General features: G+C 42.4%; 1 protein-coding gene across 1 annotated transcript in view; it reads left to right on the top strand.

Moving 5' to 3' along the window:
- cltca (clathrin, heavy chain a (Hc)) overlaps positions 1-19,707 on the top strand; it is a 65,320-nt gene extending 45,613 nt beyond the window's left edge. The window contains exons 15-30 of the mRNA XM_036937422.2: positions 341-466; positions 666-808; positions 1,014-1,248; positions 1,456-1,578; positions 1,830-1,975; positions 2,249-2,432; positions 2,942-3,134; positions 3,285-3,442; positions 5,498-5,770; positions 6,018-6,335; positions 6,533-6,664; positions 6,827-6,937; positions 7,451-7,621; positions 7,975-8,196; positions 16,108-16,183; positions 18,339-19,707. Coding sequence (XP_036793317.1) covers positions 341-466; positions 666-808; positions 1,014-1,248; positions 1,456-1,578; positions 1,830-1,975; positions 2,249-2,432; positions 2,942-3,134; positions 3,285-3,442; positions 5,498-5,770; positions 6,018-6,335; positions 6,533-6,664; positions 6,827-6,937; positions 7,451-7,621; positions 7,975-8,196; positions 16,108-16,183; positions 18,339-18,475 — 2,748 coding nt within the window. The 3' untranslated portion in view covers positions 18,476-19,707. The remainder of the gene's footprint in view (positions 1-340; positions 467-665; positions 809-1,013; positions 1,249-1,455; positions 1,579-1,829; positions 1,976-2,248; positions 2,433-2,941; positions 3,135-3,284; positions 3,443-5,497; positions 5,771-6,017; positions 6,336-6,532; positions 6,665-6,826; positions 6,938-7,450; positions 7,622-7,974; positions 8,197-16,107; positions 16,184-18,338) is intronic.
- Positions 19,708-24,730: the final 5,023 nt, after the last annotated feature.

The raw sequence follows: 24,730 nt of genomic DNA, 5'->3' as shown, positions 1-24,730 counted from the left end.
TGGAAATAACTTCCCAATTTCATTTTAAGTGATTCTAATATGTATTTTATCATTAGTACATTCATTAGTGGTTGTAAGACCCCAACAAGATTAGTCAAACGTATAGCTCGGATTTTAACATTGAACCACTTGCTACATTCTTTGCTACTTTCTTAAAAACATCTCTACATACAGGAACTAAAAACCAAAAAACACTCAAAGCTTCAATACTAGCCATTACGATCACATATAGCCTGTGAATTCTCAGTGGTTAAAGTGTCAGGTTTGGCTGTGATCAGGTGTACAGTCTCATAGAGATGTCAAACTAACCTTGACCCACCCCTGCTCTGTGATTGGACAGGAGGCCAAGCTTACCGACCAGCTCCCGCTCATCATCGTGTGTGACCGCTTCGACTTTGTCCACGACCTGGTCCTCTACCTGTACCGCAACAACCTGCAGAAATACATTGAGATCTATGTGCAGAAAGTAAGTCAAACTCACACACTAGCAAGCATCTACTAGACAATACTTTGTCTACATTTCCAAAATCTACCAACTTTCAAACTTGATTCTCAGTTTCTAACTACAGAAACTATATTTATTAGCGCACTCGAAAAACACACCCACACTCAAAATGCAGTGTCCAGGAATATGTGCGTAGGATATTGACATGTATGTGTGTTAGGTGAACCCCAGCCGTCTGCCGGTGGTGATTGGAGGGCTTCTGGACGTGGACTGTTCTGAGGACGTCATTAAGAGTCTGATCCTGGTGGTCAGAGGACAGTTCTCCACTGACGAACTGGTGGCCGAGGTGGAAAAGAGGAACAGGTACAACAACCCCTTATCAGATGGCAAAAAAATAACTAGTACTTAGAGGGGTGAAATGTAGTTATGTCAGCCCCAAGCTCCCAACCTCTTCAAACACCAGAGTATCAGAACCAAAGTGTCTTTATAACTTAGTCTTTACTATACTAGCTGTGTTGTCAGTAGTAGTCAGCAGGCTCATCTTTCTCTCTCCCCTCATTTTCCTCAGGCTGAAGCTTCTCCTGCCCTGGCTGGAGGCCCGTATCCATGAGGGCTGTGAGGAGCCCGCTACCCACAATGCCCTGGCCAAGATCTACATCGACAGTAACAACAACCCTGAGCGCTTCCTGCGTGAGAACCCCTACTACGATAGCCGCGTGGTGGGCAAGTACTGTGAGAAGAGGGACCCCCACCTGGCCTGTGTGGCCTACGAGAGAGGACAGTGTGACCAGGAACTCATCAATGTCAGTAGCCTGTTCTTCCTCTCCTCTTATAGGAAATAGTTTCATATATAATTACATTTTTTACAGAAAGGCATTGCGTGATAAATGATCTACATTGTTATGTATGATTTTAAAAAGCAATACTGGGAATACCCTACATATTAGGTTATTACAGAATGTGAGGTGAGAGCCTGGTGGAGTAACTGTGTTCTCTCTGTTTCCTCTCAGGTGTGCAATGAGAACTCCCTGTTCAAGAGTCTGTCTCGCTACCTGGTACGTCGCAGGGACCCGGACCTGTGGGCCAGCGTGCTGCTGGAGACCAACCCCTTCAGAAGACCGCTCATCGACCAGGTAGGACCTCATCTTTCTGTTACCCCTGTGCCAGCTCTGAACCAGGGTTGGGGTTGATTTCCTGTTCAATTTATGAATTGTAAATTGACCCAAGTTTTCTAGGAGGATTTTTCAGTTAATTCATTGAATTTCAGTTCACTTCTTCAATTGATAGTGGAATTGGGTTGAACCCTACTGTAAACAATAAAGGAGTTTGAGGTTCATGCATCTACTCATGACCCTGTCTAAATCTCTTTTTCCCTCACTGTCAGGTGGTGCAGACCGCCCTATCTGAGACCCAGGACCCAGAGGAGGTGTCAGTCACAGTCAAGGCCTTCATGACTGCAGACTTGCCCAATGAACTCATTGAGCTACTGGAGAAGATCGTACTGGATAACTCCGTCTTCAGTGAACACAGGTAACAGAGCTCTTAGTGCTCTGATACCTGTGCTCACTGTAGGCTGGGCTGTCCATTATGTGTCTTCTCTCTCGGTCTTCGCTCCATCTTCGTCATAGTTTTCCAAATCAATCAAATCAAACTTTATTTAAAGTACATTTAAAATCGCAACACACTTTACTGTGCATGTAAACTTTATGACTTTACACATACAACTGCTGAATCTCACTACGGTGAATTATGGGATGGTGTTTTTGTGTGTCGATGCTGAGGATAGTTTGTGTGTTGATCCAGAAACCTGCAAAACCTGCTGATCCTGACGGCCATAAAGGCGGACCGTACCCGTGTGATGGAGTACATCAACCGCCTGGATAATTATGACGCCCCAGACATCGCCAACATCGCCATCAGCAACGAGCTCTTCGAGGAGGCATTCGCTATCTTCAAGAAGTTTGACGTCAACACATCCGCTGTGCAGGTGAGAGATGAACCCTAACCCCCACAAACTCCATGGAGTAGTCATATCACACCTTTCTATCTCTCTTATGGCTGTCTCAATGTCAGTAGTCTTGTCGCTTGAGCTTCCATTTCCCCTCTCCTTACGTTCAGTATCACTGATCTGAAAGTATTGGACAGGTGAAAGATAGGGGAGGGGATATCGGACAGGTGAAAGGTAGGGGATGGGGAGGTTGGGCTTTAACTTTTCCTGTTTATACTGAATGTATTATTACTTAAACTCTATGTATTTCAGTTTTTTTCTTGTTTTTCGTGGCAGCCTATGGGTACATGTTTTCTAAACTTAAAAATGTAAATAGATAATGTACCTTTAAACTCCCCCCACCAACAAAAAAATACACTTAAAAATGAAGATGGTAAAAATAAGTCTAATAAAGGAAAGGTGTTGAGAAGAGGAAGCTAGTCAACATGATTGACACACACTGTCTGACTCCCTGTGATGTTGACTCCCCTGTTGTCTCTCCTCCCCAGGTTCTGATTGAGCACATTGGGAACCTGGACCGGGCCTATGAGTTCGCCGAGCGTTGCAACGAGCCGGCCGTGTGGAGCCAGCTGGCCAAGGCTCAGCTGCAGAAGGGCCTGGTCAAGGAGGCCATTGACTCCTACATCAAGGCTGACGACCCCTCTGCCTACATGGAGGTGGTACAGGCCGCCGACCAGAGTGGTAAGGATGGTGGGGCAGACCATAGCTGGGGGCAGGGTGGGATTTCTGTAATCATCATTGGCTCACTGACTGACCTCAGGATCCAAGGTACTGTAACCTCCCAGCCTCTCTTAGCTGACTAATGGTTGTTCTGGTGTGTGTGTGTGTTAGGTAACTGGGAGGACCTAGTGAAGTTCCTTCAGATGGCCCGTAAGAAGGCCCGGGAGTCCTATGTGGAGACAGAGCTTATCTTTGCCCTGGCCAAGACCAACCGCCTGGCTGAGCTGGAAGAGTTCATCAACGGACCCAACAACGCCCACATCCAACAGGTACTGTCGACAAATCAATACAACATGTACCGTACCTAATTAACTGGCCACTGAGTATGGCCACTAGATGACTGATAGCGGGCGCTGTTCTGAAGTCACTTCATTATGACACTCCCACTTTACAGTATTTCAGTAATGTTTCAAGGACAAAAAAAAGTAGTTTTAGTGGGCATTGCGACATAAGAACTAAAATATTCCAATGTTTTTAATTTTCAATTTTTGAAAAATGATGGGCTTCAGTTCATTTCATACAACACTGTGGTATGAAAAAAATACATATTAATCGACCAAAACCTGTAGCCGTTGAAATGTAAACATGTAGCTCAACTCTCTACACTACAAAGCAACACAATGTCGATTGTATAATGTAAAGCTGGAGAAGATAATCCATTATCCCATAATGTTTTCAATATTGCTGACCAATTTAAGATCAATCAGGTGTAAAGTTACTCCCGCATGAAGCCAATGCATAGAAATGGCAATAGTCAAGATCACTAAATGACTCTTAGTACAAAAGCCTAAGACTAGATTCACTCACACTATAAAAAACATGGGTTCCCCGGTGGCCTTTTTTTGTACACAATATGTCATGTAGGTACTAGGCTGGCTGCTAGCTTTAACTACATTCATTGTCAATGCACAATATTTGTTCAACAGTTGAAAGGACTATTAGAAAATCCATAAGAACAGCAGTTCAAGACATTTGCTTACATGCATTGCTATGGTTACACAGTACCACAAGCTGTCAGGAGCGGTCTGTCAGATAGAAAAAGTTAATTTTGGTGCTTCCATATCAAATGTTTTCCAACATGCCTTGAATTGGTGCTGGCTGCATCCATATGCCGCACATTGTGACATTGTTGACATGTTGGCTATTTTAATGTGGGGATATAATTTTTCCCCTGAATAGCTTCCATTAATCAAAGCCCTGAAAGGAGGAGTAGGATTATGGTGGCCTGGTGGCTTCAAAAACTCTTATTGGCAAAGACCTAGCGTCAGCGATCCAGGTTTTTAATACGCTGTTGCATAACAGGTAGTGTTACTGTAGGCCTGACTGCATACAACAGGTAGTGTTACTGTAGGCCTGACTGCATACAACAGGTACTGTTACTGTAGGCCTGACTGCATACAACAGGTAGTGTTACTGTAGGCCTGACTGAATACAACAGGTAGTGTTACTGTAGGCCTGACTGCATACAACAGGTAGTGTTACCGTAGGCCTGACTGCATACAACAGGTAGTGTTACTGTAGGCCTGACTGAATACAACAGGTAGTGTTACTGTAGGCCTGACTGCATACAACAGGTAGTGTTACTGTAGGTCTGACTGCATACAACAGGTAGTGTTACTGTAGGCCTGACTGCATACAACAGGTAGTGTTACTGTAGGTCTGACTGCATACAACAGGTAGTGTTACTTTAGGTCTGACTGCATACAACAGGTACTGTTACTATAGGCCTGACTGCATACAACAGGTAGTATTACTGTAGGCCTGACTGCATACAACAGGTAGTGTTACTTTAGGTCTGACTGCATACAACAGGTACTGTTACTATAGGCCTGACTGCATACAACAGGTACTGTTACTATAGGCCTGACTGAATACAACAGGTAATGTTACTATAGGCCTGACTGCATACAACAGGTACTGTTACTATAGGCCTGACTGCATACAACAGGTACTGTTACTGTAGGCCTGACTGCATACAACAGGTACTGTTACTGTAGGCCTGACTGCATACAACAGGTACTGTTACTGTAGGCCTGACTGCATACAACAGGTACTGTTACTGTAGGCCTGACTGCATACAACAGGTACTGTTACTGTAGGCCTGACTGCATACAACAGGTAGTGTTACTGTAGGCCTGACTACATACTGTAGGCCTGACTGCATACAACAGGTACTGTTACTGTAGGTCTGACTGCATACAACAGGTTGTTGTATTCAATGGGAAATATAAACGGTGATGTGATTTTTCGCTCCTAGTTTGTTTTCCCGAACAACTCCTTATGTAAGATGTTGATTGACAGTCATACGATTCTCCTCACCTAAGGTCGGCGACCGCTGTTATGACGAGAAAATGTACGATGCGGCCAAGTTACTGTACAACAACGTGTCCAACTTCGGCCGCCTGGCGTCCACCCTGGTTCACCTCGGGGAGTACCAGGCGGCGGTAGATGGGGCACGCAAGGCCAACAGCACTAGGACCTGGAAGGAGGTGTGCTTCGCTTGCGTGGATGGGAAGGAATTCCGGCTGGCCCAGATGTGTGGCCTCCACATCGTGGTGCATGCTGATGAACTGGAGGAACTCATCAACTACTACCAGGTAAGACTGATGCACGCACACACACGACCCACTCGGTCTCGATGCACCTTATCCACCTTGCTGCTAGACGATGTCAAGGTTGTTTGTATTAAATTTGTGTTTTCAGTGTAGTCAACTTGAAAAATCTTAATTTCGTCCACCTCTCTCCACACACTCGACAATCACATTTGGTGCTTTAGAACCTCTTAATGCTTTTGTTTCTACAAACACACAACCACCTTTAACCAATACCCCCCCCCATGTTCAGGACCGTGCTTACTTTGAGGAGCTGATCACCATGCTGGAGGCAGCCCTGGGGCTGGAACGGGCTCACATGGGTATGTTCACTGAGCTGGCCATCCTCTACTCCAAATTCAAACCCCAGAAGATGAGGGAGCACCTGGAGCTCTTCTGGTCCAGAGTCAACATTCCAAAGGTTCTGCGGGCGGCGGAGCAGGCCCACCTGTGGGCGGAGCTGGTGTTCCTGTACGATAAGTACGAGGAGTTTGACAATGCCATCATCACCATGATGAACCACCCCACAGACGCCTGGAAGGAGGGCCAGTTCAAAGACATTATCACCAAGGTACCAGTCATTGCTGCGTAGGAACTATGACAAAGCTTGACTTAATGTGATATTGTTCAGTGTTTCTTTTTAAAGTAAATTGAAACCTCTCAATACACTTACAATTTAAAATGTTAAAATTGTACATATGCATGCATATTGTCTTCTCTTCACAATACTTTCATACATGACAATCTCTCTTTCCTGTGACTGTGTAGGTGGCCAACGTGGAGCTGTATTACAAAGCAACTCAGTTCTATTTGGAGTTCAAGCCGTTGTTACTGAATGACCTGCTCATAGTGCTGTCCCCCAGACTGGACCACTCCCGTGCGGTCAACTTCTTCAGCAAGGTGAGATGAGCTCTCTGTCCCCCCCTATCTGCCAACACAGGAAACTGAAGCATTGATACCTTTTATAGTAGTTACTCTAAGACTGAAACAATATGTATAGTACAGTGCACTCTGCTTAAAGTGAATGCAGTTCTAGTAATCAATGGTGTGTGTGTGGTCCAGGTGAAACAGCTGCCCCTGGTCAAGCCCTACCTGCGCTCAGTACAGAACCACAACAACAAGTCTGTCAATGAAGCACTTAGCAACCTCTTCATCACAGAGGAGGACTATCAGGTTTGTGGTCAATTTTTTTGTTGGTTACATAGTCAAGCAAGGAAGACGGACACATTTAAGGCTTAAAGAGATACTTAAGGATTTTATCAATGAGGCCTTTTCTATTTCCCCAGTCAGATTAACTTGTGGATACCCTTTTGTCGCTGCGTGCAGGTTGAAGTTTCTAAGTAGTGTTAGCACAACGAATTTAAGTCTAGGATAACTGCTAGCATGCTAGTAGATGCCATAGACTCCCAGTCATTGCGTTAAGAGGTAGTTTCACAAGGTAATATTAACTTCCTTCATAATGGATGCAGGCACATACAAATGGTATCCATGAGTTGATCTGACTCTGAGGAAGTAGATAAAAGGATACTTATTATTGCCAAAGTAAGTATCCCTTTAATCTGGGTCTGGCGATCTGTCTCTATATACAGTAACATTTCTATTACCTTTACGTGAAACCAGTGTTTATTGCTTCACTGAACAACAAAGTAACTCCTTCCTCATCCTTTCTTCCCTCCGTGGTCTCAGGCTCTGAGGACGTCTATAGATGCCTATGACAACTTCGACAACATCTCGCTGGCCCAGCGCCTGGAGAAACACGAGCTGATGGAGTTCAGGAGAATCGCTGCGTACCTCTTCAAGGGTAACAACCGCTGGAAACAGAGTGTGGAGCTCTGCAAGAAGGACAGACTCTACAAGGTAATCATTCATTCCCTTCGCCTTACCAGGGCTTGTTTCTCCTTAGACTGCCATTCACTGGGGAAAGTGCCATTGTCATTTAATGTAATTTGTTAGGAGAGAGAGGTGGATAATGGGAATTATTTTCTGGTAAGGTTAGTGGTTAAGATGATTGTTGGTGTACTTTGTTGCAAATCAGAAATTCCCAATGGGATATTAAAGTTATGCCTAGGTGGAATAAGTCCTATACTTTCTAAGCATTACTAGATTGCGCCACACCTGCCACTTTGTCTTGGTATCTACCTTCCCCTCTAAAGTATCAAGTCACTTTCCTGATCTTGAACCTCCTCCTCATAGTTCCCATTTTCCTCCAGGATGCCATGCAGTACGCGTCAGAGTCCAAGGACACGGAGCTGGCTGAGGAGCTGCTGGGCTGGTTCCTGATGGAGGACAAGAAGGAGTGCTTTGCCGCCTGCCTTTTCACCTGCTACGACCTGCTGAGGCCAGACGTGGTGCTGGAGACTGCCTGGAAGCACAACATCATGGACTTCTCCATGCCCTACTTCATCCAGGTCATGAGAGAGTACCTCTCCAAGGTTGGTGGCTGTTTGGACTTGGCTAGGTGGAGTGTTGAGTGGGCAAAGCGGTTTTATTCTACGTGTTCATTAAGGCATGCAACGGAAAATGTCAGTTTTATTCCATTTGGTGGCTAATGAACACGACCCAGGTCTGCTTTCAGAGGTAGTTGGGTGAACTGTCCCCTAATCATTGATCTAGGGTCCGTTTGGAATGTCTTACCCCAAAAGGTTAAAGCGCCAATCAGCAGTTGAAACAACAACAAATTAAGTCCCCGCCCCTGTTTTGCTAAAAGCTGAGGGACGAGACTGGAGAAATGTAACCACTCTACAATTCATAGACAGAGCTATGGACTAACAAAATCATAGTTTTAACCATGTTTTGAGGTTATATGTTTACTTTGTTTACAATCATTGGAGTAAACAAGCTGATATTGTGTTCTGATGGGGTATGACAGTTGAAGCTCATGAAGCATTTAAGTTATATTCTTCACAAATCAATTGGTACACATTGTTAATTTTTAAGTCCAAAAAAGGATGCAGCAACTGCTGACTTTGCACCTTTAAGGTTAGGATTGAGTGAAAATAAGCTGATCCTAAATACCATCGTCCACTTTGACCCAAAGCCATCCAAACACACTGTGCAGTGATCTTCTGTTACACAGTCAACTGCTTTTAGCAGTTGGCCAGGTTTGAAAAGCCACTTAGTCAGTAGCACAATACCTTATTTTTATATGGCAAGTTCAGTTTCTACCAGAGATTCTTCAATGATTCCATTAGAACTCAGTCCAGCAGTCTAGACTTCGCAGCACATGTGTTGTAATAGAAATATAATTACTGAAATCAGTAGAATATTCTATTTAGAATATAATTGTGTGGCATGCCAGTAGACTCTAGAGGAAGACAGTTATTTATTTTGTTTTTCTATCAACTTGCCTTTTTAGTGCCTCGTCTCTTCTGTTTGTCTGAGTTTGATCAAGCTAAACAAACCTCTGCTCCGATGCCTTATACTCATGCCATTAGTTTGAATTCCCCTCTTGTTAACCATTTTACAGCTTTTTTGTTTACCCTTTCCATATCAAAGACAGTAATTGATTTATTGTTTTAATGCGCTGACAAATTAAACTGCATCATCTGAAATTAAAATTTTTATTTTAGTACAGTGCAAGTGTCTTGTTGATGCATTGTTTCAAGGTGGTGTCCCCTCTGCTTTGAAACGATCTTTAGTTCCTCTCTAGAGTCCAGTTTGTTTTCTTGTCATTGATATTAAGTGCCAAGTAAGTGGAGCTTGTCATTGGATGCTGCATGTGGGACTGCTGTGACTTGAGCATGTCTGTCTGCACACCTCAACCACAGCCATATTTCTCTCTCCATCTACAGTACCAGTCAAAAGTTCAGACATACCTATTCGTTCAAGGTTTTTCCTTTATTTTTACTATTTTCTACATTGACCTCAACTATGAAATAACACATGGAATTATGTAGTAACCAAAAAAGTGTTATATTTAGATTTTCTTCAAAGTAGCCACCCTTTGCCTTGATGACAGCTTTGCATTCTCTCAACCTGCTTCACCTAGAATGCTTTTCTAACAGTCTTGAAGGAGATCCCACATGCTGAGCACTTGTTGGCTGCTTTTCCTTCACTCTGCGGTCCAACTCATCCCAAACCATCGCAATTGGGTTGAGGTCGGGTGATTGTGGAGGCCGGGTCATCTGATGCAGCACTCCATCATTGTCCTTCTTGGTCAAATAGCCCTTACACAGCCTAGAGGTGTGTTGGGTCATTGTCCTGTTGAAAAACAAATGATAGTCCCACTAAGAGAGAACCAGATGGGATTGCATATCGCTGCGGAATGCTGTGGTAGCAATGCTGGTTAAGTTTGCCTTGAATTCTAAATAAATCACTGACAGTGCCACCAGCAAAGCACCATCGCACCTCCTTCCTGCTTCATGGGGGGAACCACACATGTGGAGATCATCCGTTCACCTACTCTGCATCTCAAAGACACAGCGGTTGGAACCACAAATCTCAAATTTGGACACATCAGACCAAAGGACAGATTTCCACAGGTCTAATGGCCATTGCTTGTGTTTCTTGGCCCAAGCAAGTCTTCTTCTTATTGGTGTCCTTTTAGTAGTGTTTTCTTTACAACAATTCGACCATGAAGGTCTGATTGACTCAGTCTCCTCTGAGCAGATGATGTTGATGTCTGTTACTTGAATTCTGAAGCATTTATTCGGGCTGCAATTTGAGGCTGGTAACTCTAATGAACTCATCCTCTGCAGCTGCGGTAACTCTGGGTCTTCCTTTCCTGTGGCGGTCCTCATGAGAGCCTGTTTCATCATAGCCCTTGATGGGTTTTGCGACTGTACTTGAAGAAACTTTCAAAGTTCTTAATTGTCTGCATTGACTGACCATGTCTTAAAGTAATGATGGACTGTCATTTCTCTTCTTATTTGAGCTGTTCTTGCCATAATATGGACTTTAGAAGGAAAGAAATTCCACACCTGTTAATTGAAATGAATTCCTCATGAAGCTGGTTGAGAGAATGCGCAAAGCTGTCAAAGGTGGCAGCTTTGAAGAATCTATTTTGATTTAACACTTTGGTTACTACATGATTCCATATGTGTTACTTCATAGTTTGTCTTCCCTATTTTACAATGCAGAAAATATATTTTTTAAAATAAGAAAAACCCTTGAATGAGTAGGCGTGTCTAAATGTTTAAATAGTATTGTGTATATGGATGATTTATAAAGCCGGGCACATTTAAGTTGGGCTATGGATTATAAACAATTAAGTAGATTTCCTCTCTTCAATTTTCTTAGACAATTAGCCTAATGCAAGGGTTGTTTCCTCGTCATTGCTGCTGCCTCCACCGCATTGTTCTAAATCCCAATATGCTGGTTAACTTCGCTATTGTGCACATAAAGTAGCAACACGGGGAAAGATTGTTTCAGAGCCGCAGACAGTGACCGTATCCAATGCTGGAGAAAGCGCATTTGTTATATAATATTACATAACCATATACAATTTCAGTATGACATGTCTTAGAGTGATGGACTGTGCCATCCCCGTGGACTCCAATGGATTAGTCTACTGAGACAGGCGCGAATCAGACCGGTGTGTTGTGCGCCTTAACAAATGTAAAAAATAATTTGACTGCTCGACTAAAGAAATCTCGGTCGACCAACAGCCTATCAACCAAACAATTGACCAGTCAACTAAATAGGGTCAGTCCTAAGCTACATATTACAGTGCCTTCGGAAAGTATTCAGACCCCTTGACTTTTCCTAATTTTGTTACGTTAGCCTTATACCCTGACCACACCGCTCGCGTCGCAAAATAAATGTAGGTATCTGTTATTCAATTATTGCACCCACTGCTCGTGTGCGTCTGCGTTGCCAAGGGCTAAAATAGAAGTCAATCCTATTTCTGACGCAGATCGCGCTGCAAGTCCTGCCTCTCCAATCTCCTCATTGGTTTATAGAAGCAGGTACCCACGTGCCATCTCCTCATTGGTTATACCCCATTGGGTGATTGAAAGACGAATTGTGTTGCCGTTTTTTCGTTGTGATACTATGAAAGTTTAGATTCCAATCACCATATAAGTTCAAAGATGAAAAACCTGGAAGGAGGAGAGATGACTAGAAACAATTCGGTTGACCGTTTTATGTGTGGATTAATTGTCGGAGTAGAGGACCTTGAGCATTTCAGGTAATATAACTCAATGTTTATATCCCAGGACAAATTAGCTAGCAAGTGTAAGCTAACTAACTAAATTGCCATAAATATTTAATGCTTTTCGACCTGTCCCCAAATGAATGTCATTGGTTCAAAGTTTGTTTTGATATTTTAACCTGCGTGTCGTGATCACGTTTGGTGTAGGGGGACAAAATAAATGTATGCGCAGGCGCACAGCCGGTTTGGGTTCTGTGTTATTCTAAAATGGATTAAATAAAACAATTCTCAGCAATCTTCACACAAATACCCCATAATAACAGGTTTAGTAATTTTTGCAGATATATTGAACAAAAAAGATTTACATAAGTACTCAGACCCTTTGGTATGAGACTTGAAATTGAGCTCGGGTGCATCCTAAATAAGCAAAAATGTATACAAATCTGTTTTTGCTTTGTCATTTTGGGGTATTGTGTGTAGATTGATCAGGGGGAAAAAATAATACATTTTAGATTAAGCTGTAATGTAACAAAATGTGGGAAAGTTCAAGGTCTGAATTCTTTCTGAAGGCACTGTACATGTATTATATGGCTCTGAATGGAACAGTAGTCCAGCAGCTCTCTAGGCCAGCCAATGGAGGATGCTAGTTCTAGCATGTCTGTCTATCAATAGAACAGGGCTAATGCAGTCTGGACTGCTCTGCTCTCAATATTTTAGTACAGCTGTACACTAGCCTACTAAATTGAAAACATTTTGCCAATTTTCATATTTGGCCAGCACAGTAGAAACGATTTTGATGCAAGTAAATGTGAAAAAGATAAGTATTGTAGTTATCTTAAAAACAATATTTCTTAGGATGGAAAGGATAGTTTAACAATTAAACTTGAAATATTCAGAAATTGTTTGACTTCCTTTGACAGGAGTGTTACTGTATTTTCTACAGTGTGTATATTTGGTTGCCTGTCTCAGCCTGCTCTCTCTGCACTATGGGAAACTGATTTTTATTTTCTAAGCTGCGCTTCTTGAATTCCCTTCCAGGTTAATGCAATTAAGGAAAAGGTGAAAGTCTATTCCTATATTCCATCTCTTTATTTCATTTTTGTTCATTTATCTTGAAGGACTGCAACCTCAAGAATCTGCATGAGTTTTATTTTAAGTCATCTGTTACACTATTATTTATCCAAACACCCACACACCGAGTAGTGTCCTCTCAAACGGACTCTCACCGACTGGGCAGCCAAGCACTGTAGTAGATCTGTAGTTTACTCAACAATGACAACCCTTAGTCTGAGGAAGACTACCAACGACGCCAGTCTGCTATTGGTTTCCAGTCCTGACCTTTCAACCCACTAAAGCACCCTTGATGCCCCAAGAGTGTCTGAGAGAAAAGTTAATTTTGTAGAATAAGTTGGAACGCCTTTTAATGAACTCCGTCTTGAGTCTCCACATACTGCCAGCACTTAGTTAAGACCTTTTTTCAAAAAGGACTGCAAACCAGTTGTAGACTGCATTTAACCATCGTACTAAAACTGTGAGCCAATCAATTAATTATTGTTTGTGAAGAGAATGCAGTTTTTTCAAAATGTTTCAGAAATTACACATTTTGTAGTGATGACATTTAAGTAATAAGGCCTGAGGTATATGGCCAATATACCACGGCTAAGGGCTCTTATGCACGACGCATCGCGGACTGCCTGGATACAGCCCTTAGCTGTGGTATATTGGTCTTGTACCACAAATCCTTGAGGTGCCTTATTGTGATTATAACCTGGTTATCAATGTAATTAAACCAGTAAATAGTAGTTCTTTGTCCTACCCATGGTTTATGGTCTGATACCACGGCTTTCAGTCAACCAGGGCTCGAACCACCGGGTTTACAATTAAAACTTTGTCATGTTTGTATTGACAGTGAATTAGAAGCTGAGCAACAACAAAACATCAGTCTAAGTACATTTTTCACGGGCAGTAACTGGAAAGTGCATTCCTTCACAGACATTTACACTGTATCTAGGAGAGTATGTACTGTATGTTTAGTTTCTTCAGAAAGTATTCACACCCCTTGACCTTTTCCACAAATTGGGATTAAAATGGATTTAAGTCTTAACGATCTACACAATTTATTTTGAAAGATTAATGAAAAATAAAACTAATCTTGATTTAGATTAGTATTCAACCCCCTGAGGCAATACATGTTAGAATCACCTTGGGCAAAAATTACAGCTGTGAGTCTTTGGTAAATCTTTCTTCAAGCTCTGGTTGATGATCATTGTCATACAGCCATTTTATGTCAAAACTGTAACCAAGCCACTCGGGAACATTCAATGTCGTCTTGGTAAGCAACTCCAGTGTATATTTGGTCTTGTGTTTTAGGTTATTATCCTTTGAAAGGTGACTTCATCTCCCATTGTCTGTTGGAAAGTAGACTGAACCAGCTTTTCCTCTAGGATTTTGCCTGTGCTTAGCTCTGTTTCCTTTTATCCTTGCCAATGACTAGAATACCCATAACATGATGCAGCCACCTCCATGCTTTAAAATATGAAGAGTGGTACTCAGTGATGTGTGCTGTTGGATTTGCCCCAAACATAATGCTATGTATTCAGGACAAAAAGTAAATTTATTAGCATACAGGATGCATGTTTTGGAATATTTGTATTCCTTTTCACTCCATTTAGGTTAGTAGTGTGGAATAACTAGTTGATCCATCCTGTTTTATCCTATCACAGCCATTAAACTGGAACTGTTTTAAAGCCACCATTGGCCTCATGGTGATATCCCTGAGCGGTTTCCTTCCTCTCCAGCAACTGAGTTAGGAAGGACGCCTGTGTGTTTGTCGTGACTGGGTGTACTGATTCACCATCCAAATTGTAATTAGTAACTTCACCATGCTCAAAGGGATATTCAATGTCTGCTTTATTTTGACCCATCTACCAATAGGTGCCCTTCTTTGCGAGGCATTGGAAAACTTCCCTAGTCTTTGGTTGAAATCCACTACTCGACTGAGGGACCTTAACAGATACTTGTGTGTGGGGTAATCATAAAAAAAATATTAAAAAATCTTATCCACTATTGTGAGTCCATGCAACTTTTGTGATTTGTACTACTGAATGTGTTTAGACTTGCAATAACAAAGGGGTTATATGCTTATTGATTTTATTTGTATTGTGTGTAGATCAGTGGCACAATGTGGAAAAAGTCAAGGGGTGTGAATACTTTCTGAAGGCAATGTATGTTTGTGTGAGAAATGGGTAATGGTACCTGCACTTTTGGAAATGTTCTCTGGTTTTAAAATATGCATGTGATAAGAGGCCATGCCATTGAGTAGCTAGGAGACATTGCTGTTGGCTGACGGGAATAAGGGTCCTTGAGTGGTTGGACTACAAATCATCCCAAGCTTTCACTCCCTCTGCGCTATAGTACTTATGCCTCTTTCATGCACACTGTTAACCAGCTCTAACAACTACTGTAGCATGTTGCTCTTCTCCTTTCAATGAAGCATTGGCTTGTTGGGATTTTGTGGGAAGAGATTTACTGATAGTAGTTACTTACGTTCCTAACAAGAAGTATGGAGGGAATTAAACCCACTTTAAACACTGAGAACCACAGCTAAACATAGTGAAGAAAAAGGGGGTGTATTTTAATTTGCACAAAATGCATCTTGCCAACACAATTAAGTTTTCTTCCTAACAACATTTGGAAAGCTGCTATTTTTACTGCTATGCTTAAAACGTCACTCCCAGGATTGGAGTTAGTGGGCTGATATTGACAAGCTATAAACTAAGTATGTTAGATTTATGAGGAAGGTTGAATGGTTCTTAGATAAATCGGTGAAAATACCATCGGGTAGTTGGCATTCCTGCTTTTGTAGGCCTGATTCATACTTGATATGGGTTTGGTTTTCTACATACATAGCAATGTATATCTGAAAACTTCAAGTACAGATTGGTGGCTGAATGGTGGGACCAAAGTCAATGGAGTCTTTCTCCAGTCACGCATATCTTAATGCTCATTTTTCTTCACTAGTTTTAAATATATGTCGAAGAGGCAGCTCACAGCAGCCTTGAATGTGTTAAATAAAAATCACCTGAAATGTACACACTTTACACACCGGGAACGGTCCTGTCCATCAATCACTTAACATTTAATTTAACTACTAAATGAAAGTCGATGAATGAAGACTTTCCAGCACATCTAGTCTTCTAAGGCCTGCCTGCTTGTAGCTGTGTTTCATTGTTATTTTTTACCTTTATTCCAGGTGGACAAGCTGGAGACCTCCGAGTCCCTACGGAAAGAGGAGGAGCAGGCGACAGAGACCCAACCCATAGTCTATGGTAAGTACCTTGCGCATCATTCACTACCAGTGTTGGGGGTACCGTGTTACAAAAGTATCAACTCAAATTTTATTGGTCACATACACATGGTAATGCGAGGGTAGTGAAATGCTTGTGCTTCTAGTTCCGACAGTGCAGTACTATCTAACAAATTCACAACGACTACCTTATACACACACATGTAAAAGGATGACTAAGAATATGTACATATAAATATGGATGAGTGATGGCTGTGTGGCATAGGCAAGATGCAGTATATACATATGAGATGAGTAATGAAGGATATGTAGGCATTATTAAAGTGGCGTTATTTAAAGCTGGTCTGCGCATGCACTGAGGACGCGGCTAGGGATACCGACAGTGGCACTGTATTGTCCTCAAAGCGAATAAGTTGTTTTAATTTGTCTGTGAGCAAGACGTCGATGGTTTTTGTTTTGTAATCCGTGATTGGCTGTAGACCCTGCCACGTGTGTCTCGTATTTGAGCCGTTGAATTGCAATTCTGTCTACACTGACGCTTTGCTTGTTTTCCTTGCGGAGGGAATAGCTACACTGTTTGTTTCCGGTCGCCTTGCCGTAATTAAAAGCGGTGGTCATACTTTCAGTTGTGTGCAAATTCTGCCATCAATCCTCTGGTTATGGAAGGTTTTAATAGTCACAGTGGATACAACATCACCGATGCACTTGCTAATAAACTCGCTCAGTCAGCGTCAATGTTATTGTCTGAGGGTACCCGGAACATATCCCAGTCCATGTGATCGAAGCAATCTTGAAGCATGGAATCCGATTGGTCGGATCAGCATTGGCTTGACCTGAGCACGGTTGTTTCCTGTTTTAGTTTCTGTCTTTATGCTGGGAGCAACAAAATGGAATTATGGTCAGATTTGCATCACGGAAGTTAGAGGAGCAATGGTCAAGAATACGACCAGCCAGTGTCGCTATGCTGATCGAATTTACTAAACCTTGTTTACTAAACCCAGCTACAATAAATGCAGCCTCAGGATATGGTGTCCAGTGAATTCCTTTCAGGGCCGTCGAGTTATCTGCTTGGGAGGGGATATACATGGCAGTGACTATAATTGAAGAGAATTCTCTTGGTAGATAATGTGGTCGGCATTTGATTGTAAGGAATTCTAAGTCAGGTGATTACTTTACGTAATCAATTACTTTTATGGGTAATGGAGTAAAGTAACACGTAACCTTTTCAGAATCTTCTCTCTACTGGGTGTGTTTCCATGATTCAATCTCAGCTTGTTTCCTCATTTAGTTCTCGAGTGAGTGGAGAAAGGCTGTTTGGCAGCAGCAGTCCATAGAAATGTATAGAGGGTGCACCTTTAACCTTGCCATTGATCGGTTCTGTGAAAGCAAAGCCCCATAGATGGCTTTTCCGTGTAGTGGTAAGTGTGTCCTCTATACATCTCTATGGGGCCGTGTAAGTGCAGTCTATAACCAGAAAAGAGTCCATCTGTCCAGTCGTATTTTAAAGTAACATTAACTGATCAGCACACTTGAACGGAGACCATGTACAGCTGTTCACACTGAATCCTCATTACCTAGCCTTTTGTACAGCAAGTAGTAAAGTTTTGACTCGAAGACAAAAAGTAGATGGTAACGAGAAATGTATAAAATGTCATGTACATTTTTTGGGGGGTGTTTATTGGTGACATGCATATGTGTATAGGGCTGTCTCGGAATCACAATTTTGAGATTCGTATCATTCATAATAGTTCCTGTGTCAAAAGGCTGGTATTTCTCCTCCTAACAGGTCCTGATCATTTAAAATGCTGAGCCAACATGTTTTCAGCACTATTTTTCTGTTAAACTCACTTCCTTGTCCCTCTGCAGCAGAATGGCGATAGTCAAGTGAACAACACATTTAAGCTTCCTTGTGGTCCAGTGGTTCGTACGTCTGACTTAGACAAATGCCAGAGTCAAAATTGGTTTGAATCTGGCCCACTTCCCTCGATCTCTCCAGTCTCTCTGTTCTGTTTCTATGAAAAAAGATTAAAGGAGCATTGCCCCACTCCTTCCTTGGCACTCTGGAATGTTGAGAGTTGCGCTGTGTCTTGTACGCCATGCTAAAACAATTTTGTGAATGAGTAAACAAATCAAATCTGAATAGATTCTAATCTAATACATGTGTAACTCTCCTCCAGGCACACCCCAGCTGATGCTGACTGCTGGCCCCAGTGTGCCCGTACCAGCCCAGCAGGCCTATGGCTATGGTTACCAGGCCCCTGCGGGCTATCCCCAGAACCCTCAGGCACAGCCAGGCTTCGGCTACAGCATGTGAAGGCCCTTCTGGTCCGGAGCAACCCTGGAGCCCATCCTTCATCTCCCCCCCCCCACTCAGCTCAGTCCTTCACCAGCCATTACTATCTTCTACTCGCAACATACAGGGGATTCCAACAAGCAGTTATTACTCTGTTTTAATTATCGTTTTCCTTTTTGTCATGAAGGACTCAATTTCATTTCCATTGTCAAAGAAAAGGATTGGATGACAAGGATTTTTCCCCCACATTCCATTATATTTACTAATGTAATTTGTCCATTTTTATTTTTATGTACAATGAGGGGGCTTGTGGGAAGAGCGAGTCCTTAATAAAGGTTGTTGTGAAGCATCTGATTTGCACTCTGTAGTGAGAACTCATGTAGATGTGTGAGCAGCTTGTTCTGTCAGTCTGTAAAATGCATTTAATTATTGTATATTCAGAAACTAAAGTTACAATGTTCTATATTTGAACACGACTGCCGCTTCCATGAACCACAAACCAACTAGAAACACTACGTACAATACCAGTAATGACCTATACAGGGTTGAAGGGGTTGTGTAGCTCTCGAGAGAAGAAAATTGATTTTAAAATGCATACAGACATGATTTCCATCCTTCCCATTCCAAGCATATGCACGTTCTCCAGTCAGACCGTGCGGTGTAGAGATGTACTCTGCTGCGTGTCACAAACCTTTCCTCGTGCTGTAAAAAGTGCTCTTGTGTGGGACCATTCCATTTAGGAGGGATTGATTACTAGCATTAAAGAAGCCCTGTTCTTCAGTTCAGTTAGACCTATGTGTTTTACTAACTAACCACACCTTGCACCCTGCTCCAGGTCACTGTTCTGGAGTGTACAGAAGAGAGAATATAAAACATAATAGCCTCTGTCCTGCCAGGTTCTTTTTCTTTCTTTGCCTGGGTCCAAAATGGCACCCTATTCCCTACATAGTGCAAAACCCTTATGGGTCCTGGTCAAAATGTTTTGCACTATGTAGGGAATAGGGTGCCATTTGGGACAGGACCTATCAGTTTGCCCTCTGATCTAATTAATCACAGGACTGTGGTAATTTGGTGTTTTTATCGAAGGCTTGCGTGTATACAAAGACATTAATCTACCCTATACTCTCTAAAAACAAATGACTTTAGATTTAACAGTGCACTTAAATACATTGTGCAGAATCTCTGGATCATGATGAATGAAATGGCAGTTTTCTTTTCCACATAAAATAAAGGCTTCTTGTTTGTCAAGAAAAGTCGGGTCAAGTCTCGTTCCCTTCTGAACTTTGTTTTGTCAGACTAACACACATCGACCGTTCGCAGTAGATCACGTGCTGGGTGTCAACTCAATATTTAGAATATATACGGCCATCCGCTGTGCACGGTCGACATTTGTGATGGTCTCTTATGAACCTTCTCACCAAGGCATCCTGTAAGGAAAATCCATATCACTCCATATGGGGCGGCAGGGTAGCCTAGTGGTTAGAGCGTTGGACTAGTAACCGGAAGGTTGCAAGTTCAAACCCCCAAGCTGACAAGGTACAAATCTGTCGTTCTGCCCTTGAACAGGCAGTTAACCCACTGTTCCTAGGCCGTCATTGAAAATAAGAATTTGTTCTTAACTGACTTGCCTGGTTAAATAAAGGTAAAAAAAAAAAAAAAATGTACAATACAAAGATGGGTTTGGGGTAGTTCAAGCACAGCCAAAGTTAACTATTGGGTCCTATCAGTTACTGCTAGAATGCCAGTCTATTGACAGCATACTGAGTCTGTCTGATGTTCAAAAGTAACCTATTCTATTAGGGGATAAGTATGAATCATAACCTAGCGGTCAAACAGGGACATGGTTCCAATTGTTTTTCCACAGGGGATTTTAGAAACACTTAAGGACTAAGTTTCATGTAGACTTAGCCTGTGACAAGTGAAAATCTCTAGGACAAGGTAACTTGGACAATTCACCTGTATTTACCCCCCGCCCCCCCCCCCCCCCCCCCAAAAAAAATGAAACTGATCTGGACGAGACCGCCGAATCAAGGCATTAACTATAATGTAGTAATGAACCAATGTCTTAGTTCAGAATTGTGCAAGTTTTAAATTGACAATTCCTGTCAGCTAGAGATGTGCAGGAGCTTGCAGAAAGTGCTAGTTTTGATGCTAATTAGCATTTTCAAATCAATAAATGGACCCAAAAATATTGATAACCATGTAAACCTACACAAAACACAGCCCTTATTTGAAGTGTTTCTAATATTCCCTATGGGAAAAATGATTGGAACCATTTCCCTATTTGACCACTCGGCTTTATGACACCACTGCGGGGCTCTATTCGGACTCAAGCGCACATAAATGGAACACACTTCTCTCTACATGTATTCTGACCTTGAACTTAGTTTGGGGTGGAGATCAAATAAATGAAAATGTGGCGACGGTGTGTCTATACACACCCTGTATTCTGACCTTAATTCTCCTAATAATACACGAGGGAACAAGGTCTAGTGAACCAATCCGTTCTGAGAGGAAAAAGCATAACTTTTTTGTTTTTGTTAACACCATTGTCAATGCACTATAATTTACAACTTGATAAGAGATGAAAGTAACACAGTAATCCGTTTGGAAAATGGAATTGTAAATAGGACACGTTTCACCTTATCACTGTAGTCACAACCACAAACTGTGCAACAGTTCATAAGGAAATAAGTCAATTAGGCCCTAATCTACAGATTTCACGACTGGAAATACAGGTATGTATTGTTAGCATCTGTTGGTTACCAATACCTTAAAAAAAAAAAAATAAATTGGAACTGGAACACGCTGTCGAACGTGTCGAATCAGAGCATCCCAAACATGCTCAGTGGGTGACATCTGGTGAGTATGCATGCCATGGAAGAACTGGGACATTTTCAGCTTCCAGGAATTGTGTACAGATCCTTGAGACATGGGGCCGTTCATAATGCTGAAACATGAGGTGATGGTGGAAGATGAATGGTGCGGCAATCTATGTGCATTCAAATTGCCATGGAAAAAATGTAATCGTGTTCATTGTACGTAGCTTATGCCTGCCCATACCATAACCCCACCATGGGGCACTTGGTTCACATCAGCAAACTGCTTGCCCACACGATGCGATACACAGTCTGCCATCTGCCCGTTACAGTTGAACCGGGATTAATCTGAAGAGCACACTTCTCCAGCGTGCCAGTGGCCATCAAACGTGAGCAGCCATCAATGATGAGCAATTGCACACTGAAGAAGGTAATGACCCCAAACTGCTGTCAGGTCAAGACCCTGGTGAGGATGTAGATGATATTCCCTTAGAAGTTTTCTGATAGTTTGTGCAGAAATTCTTTGGTTGTGCAAGTCCAGGTGGCTGGTCTCAGACGAAGCCGCATGTGGAGGTCCTGTACTGGTGTGGTTACAGGGGTTGTGATGCCGGTTGGACATACTGTCAAATTCTCTAAAATGACATTGGAGGCAGTTCATGGTAGAGAAATTAACAAATTATCTGGTAACAGCTCTGGTGGACATTCCTGCAGTCAGCATACCAATTGCACGCTCCCTGAACTTGAGACATCTATGTTTTGTGACAAAACTGCACATTTTAGAGTGGCCTTATTGTCCCCAGCACCAGGTGCACCTGTGTAATGATCATGGTGTTTAATCAGCTTCTTGAAAAGACAAACTATGAAATGACATAGGTGCTGCAAGCTAGCTGTGAAGATCAGAAGTAGTGGTGCAGGGATTACGGCAGGAATCCGGCATTGTTGTGGAGAGACAGTCCGATATTGGTAGACAGGCGAGTATTATCCAGGCTAAAACAGGGCTGGTATCTGTGCAGAAGGTAAAAGCCGCTAGTAGTGGCTAACAATGACTAAATAGCTTGTAGCCAATTAGCTGGTTAGCTTCTGGAGATTCTTGAATGTGTTCTAAAATTGAAAATAATAGCGATTCTGTATTACATTGGGTGAGGCTAGTTACCGGAAGGTATAATAAAAAAAAAATTATTCAAGAAGAGATTTGTATATATATTTCAATTTAATTTCAAAGTACACGAGAGGACAAAACAAACACGTATTCACAGCTATGCCATCTTGGATGGGGTCTAACCCCAAGAAGTTATGGGACACTGTTAAAGACCTGGAGAATAAACCCTCCTCCTCACAGCTGCCCGTGTCCCTTAAAGTTGATGAGGTGGTTGTTACTGACAAGAAGCACATGGCTGAGCTTTTTAATCACCACTTCATTAAGGTCAGGATTCCCATTTGACTCAGCCATGCCTCCTTGCACGTCCAACATTTCCTCATCTCTCACCCCTTCTAATGCAACTATCCCCGATGCTTCTCCCTCTTTTCCCCCTGCCCCACTACAAAGTTTCTCCCTGCAGGCAATCACTGAGTCTGAGGTGCTAAATATCTATAGCTCCTTAAATATGACCCCCCCAAAAAACATCTGGGTCAGATGGTTTAGACCCTTCTTTAAGGTTGCAGTGACACATCAATAACCTGAGCGGAAACCAGATTGCATACCAGAGAGAATACTATAGACATCAAGAAAGTCAGTCAGTTGATTGACAAGTTTGTCCAACACTTTTGATAAACAGGGCAAAATAGAGATAGGCCTATAAATTAGGATCAGCTAGATCTCCCCATTTTAAATAAAGGATGAACCGTGGCTGTCTTCCAAGCAATGGGAACCTCCCCAGAAAGGAGAGACAGGTTAAAAAGGTTGATGATAGGGGCAGTAACCTTAAAGGTCTTCAATGATGTCACCATTGCCCTTGATTCTAAGCAATGTTGTGCTGCTATTTTTATTTACTTCGCCAAAGCTTTTGATACGGTAGACCATTCCATTCTTGTGGGCCAGGTAAAGGAGTATTGGTGTCTCTTAGGGGTTTTTGGCTGGTTTGCTAACTACCTCTCTCAACAAGTGCAGGGTATAAAGTCAGAAAATCTTCTGTCTCAGCCACTGCCTGTCACCAAGGGAGTACCCCAAGGCTCGATCCTAGGCCCCACGCTCTTCTCAATTTACATCAACAACATAGCTCAGGCAGTAGGAAGCGCTCTCATCCATTTATATGCAGATGATAGTCTTATACTCAGCTGGCCCCTCTCCGGATTTTGTGTTAAAAGCTCTACAACAAAGCTTTCTTGGTTTCCAATAAGCTTTCTCTACCCTTAACCATGTTCTGAACACCTACAAAACAAAGGTCATGTGGTTTGGTAAGAAGAATGCCCCTCTCCCTGCAGGTGTGATTACTACCTCTGAGGGTTTAGAGCTTGAGGTAGTCACCTCATATGAGTACTTGGGAGTATGGCTAGACAGTATACTGTCCTTCTCTCAGAACATACCAAAGCTGCAGGCTAAAGTTAAATCTAGACTTGGTTTCCTCTATCGTAATTGCTCCTCTTTCACCCCAGCTGCCAAACTAACCCTGATTGATGACCATCCTTCCCATGCTAGATTACGGAGACAATTTATAGATCGGCAGTTAAGGGTGCTCTCGAGTGGCTTGAAGTTCTTTACCATTAGGCCATCAGATTTGCAACTTATAGGACACATCACTGCACTCTATACTCCACTGTAAACTGGTCATCTCTGTATACCTGTTACAAGACCCACTGGTTTGATGCTTATTTATAAAACCCACTTTGCCCCCCCCCCCCCCTGAGATATCTACTGTAGCCCTCATCCTCCACCCGTTCTGCCAGTCACATTCTGTTAAAGGTCCCCAAAGCTCACACATCCCTGGGTCGCTCGTCTTTTCAGTATGCTGCAGCTAGCAACTGGAATGAGCTGAAACAAACACTCAAACTGGACAGTTTTATCTCAATCTCTTCATTCAAAGACTCAATCATGGACACTCTTACTGACAGTTGTGGCTGCACTATTGTCTACCTTCTTGCCCTTTGTGCTGTTGTTTGTGTTATGTTTTGTCATGTGTTGCTGCCTTATGTTGTCTAATACCCTGTTACACCGCTCGCGTTGCAAAATACATTTAGAAATCTGTTATTCAATTATTCTACCCACGCTGCTCGCACGCATCAACAAGCATCTGCGTTGCCAAGGGATAAAATAGAAGTCTCTCCCATCTCCTCATTGGTTTATAGAAGCATGCACCCACGTGCCATCTCCTCATTGGTTATACCCACGTGGGTGATTGAAAGACTAATTGTGTTGCCAGTTGTCGTGGTAATACTATGAAAGTTTAGATACCAATCACCATATAAGTTCAAAGATGAAAAAGCCTGGAAGGAGGAGAGATGACTAGAAACAATTCGGTTG

Source organism: Oncorhynchus mykiss, chromosome 12, assembly GCF_057628025.1.
Source record: "Oncorhynchus mykiss isolate SJ-2025 chromosome 12, ASM5762802v1, whole genome shotgun sequence".
Classification (NCBI taxonomy): domain Eukaryota; kingdom Metazoa; phylum Chordata; class Actinopteri; order Salmoniformes; family Salmonidae; genus Oncorhynchus; species Oncorhynchus mykiss.
This window is presented reverse-complemented; position numbering and strand designations above follow the sequence as displayed.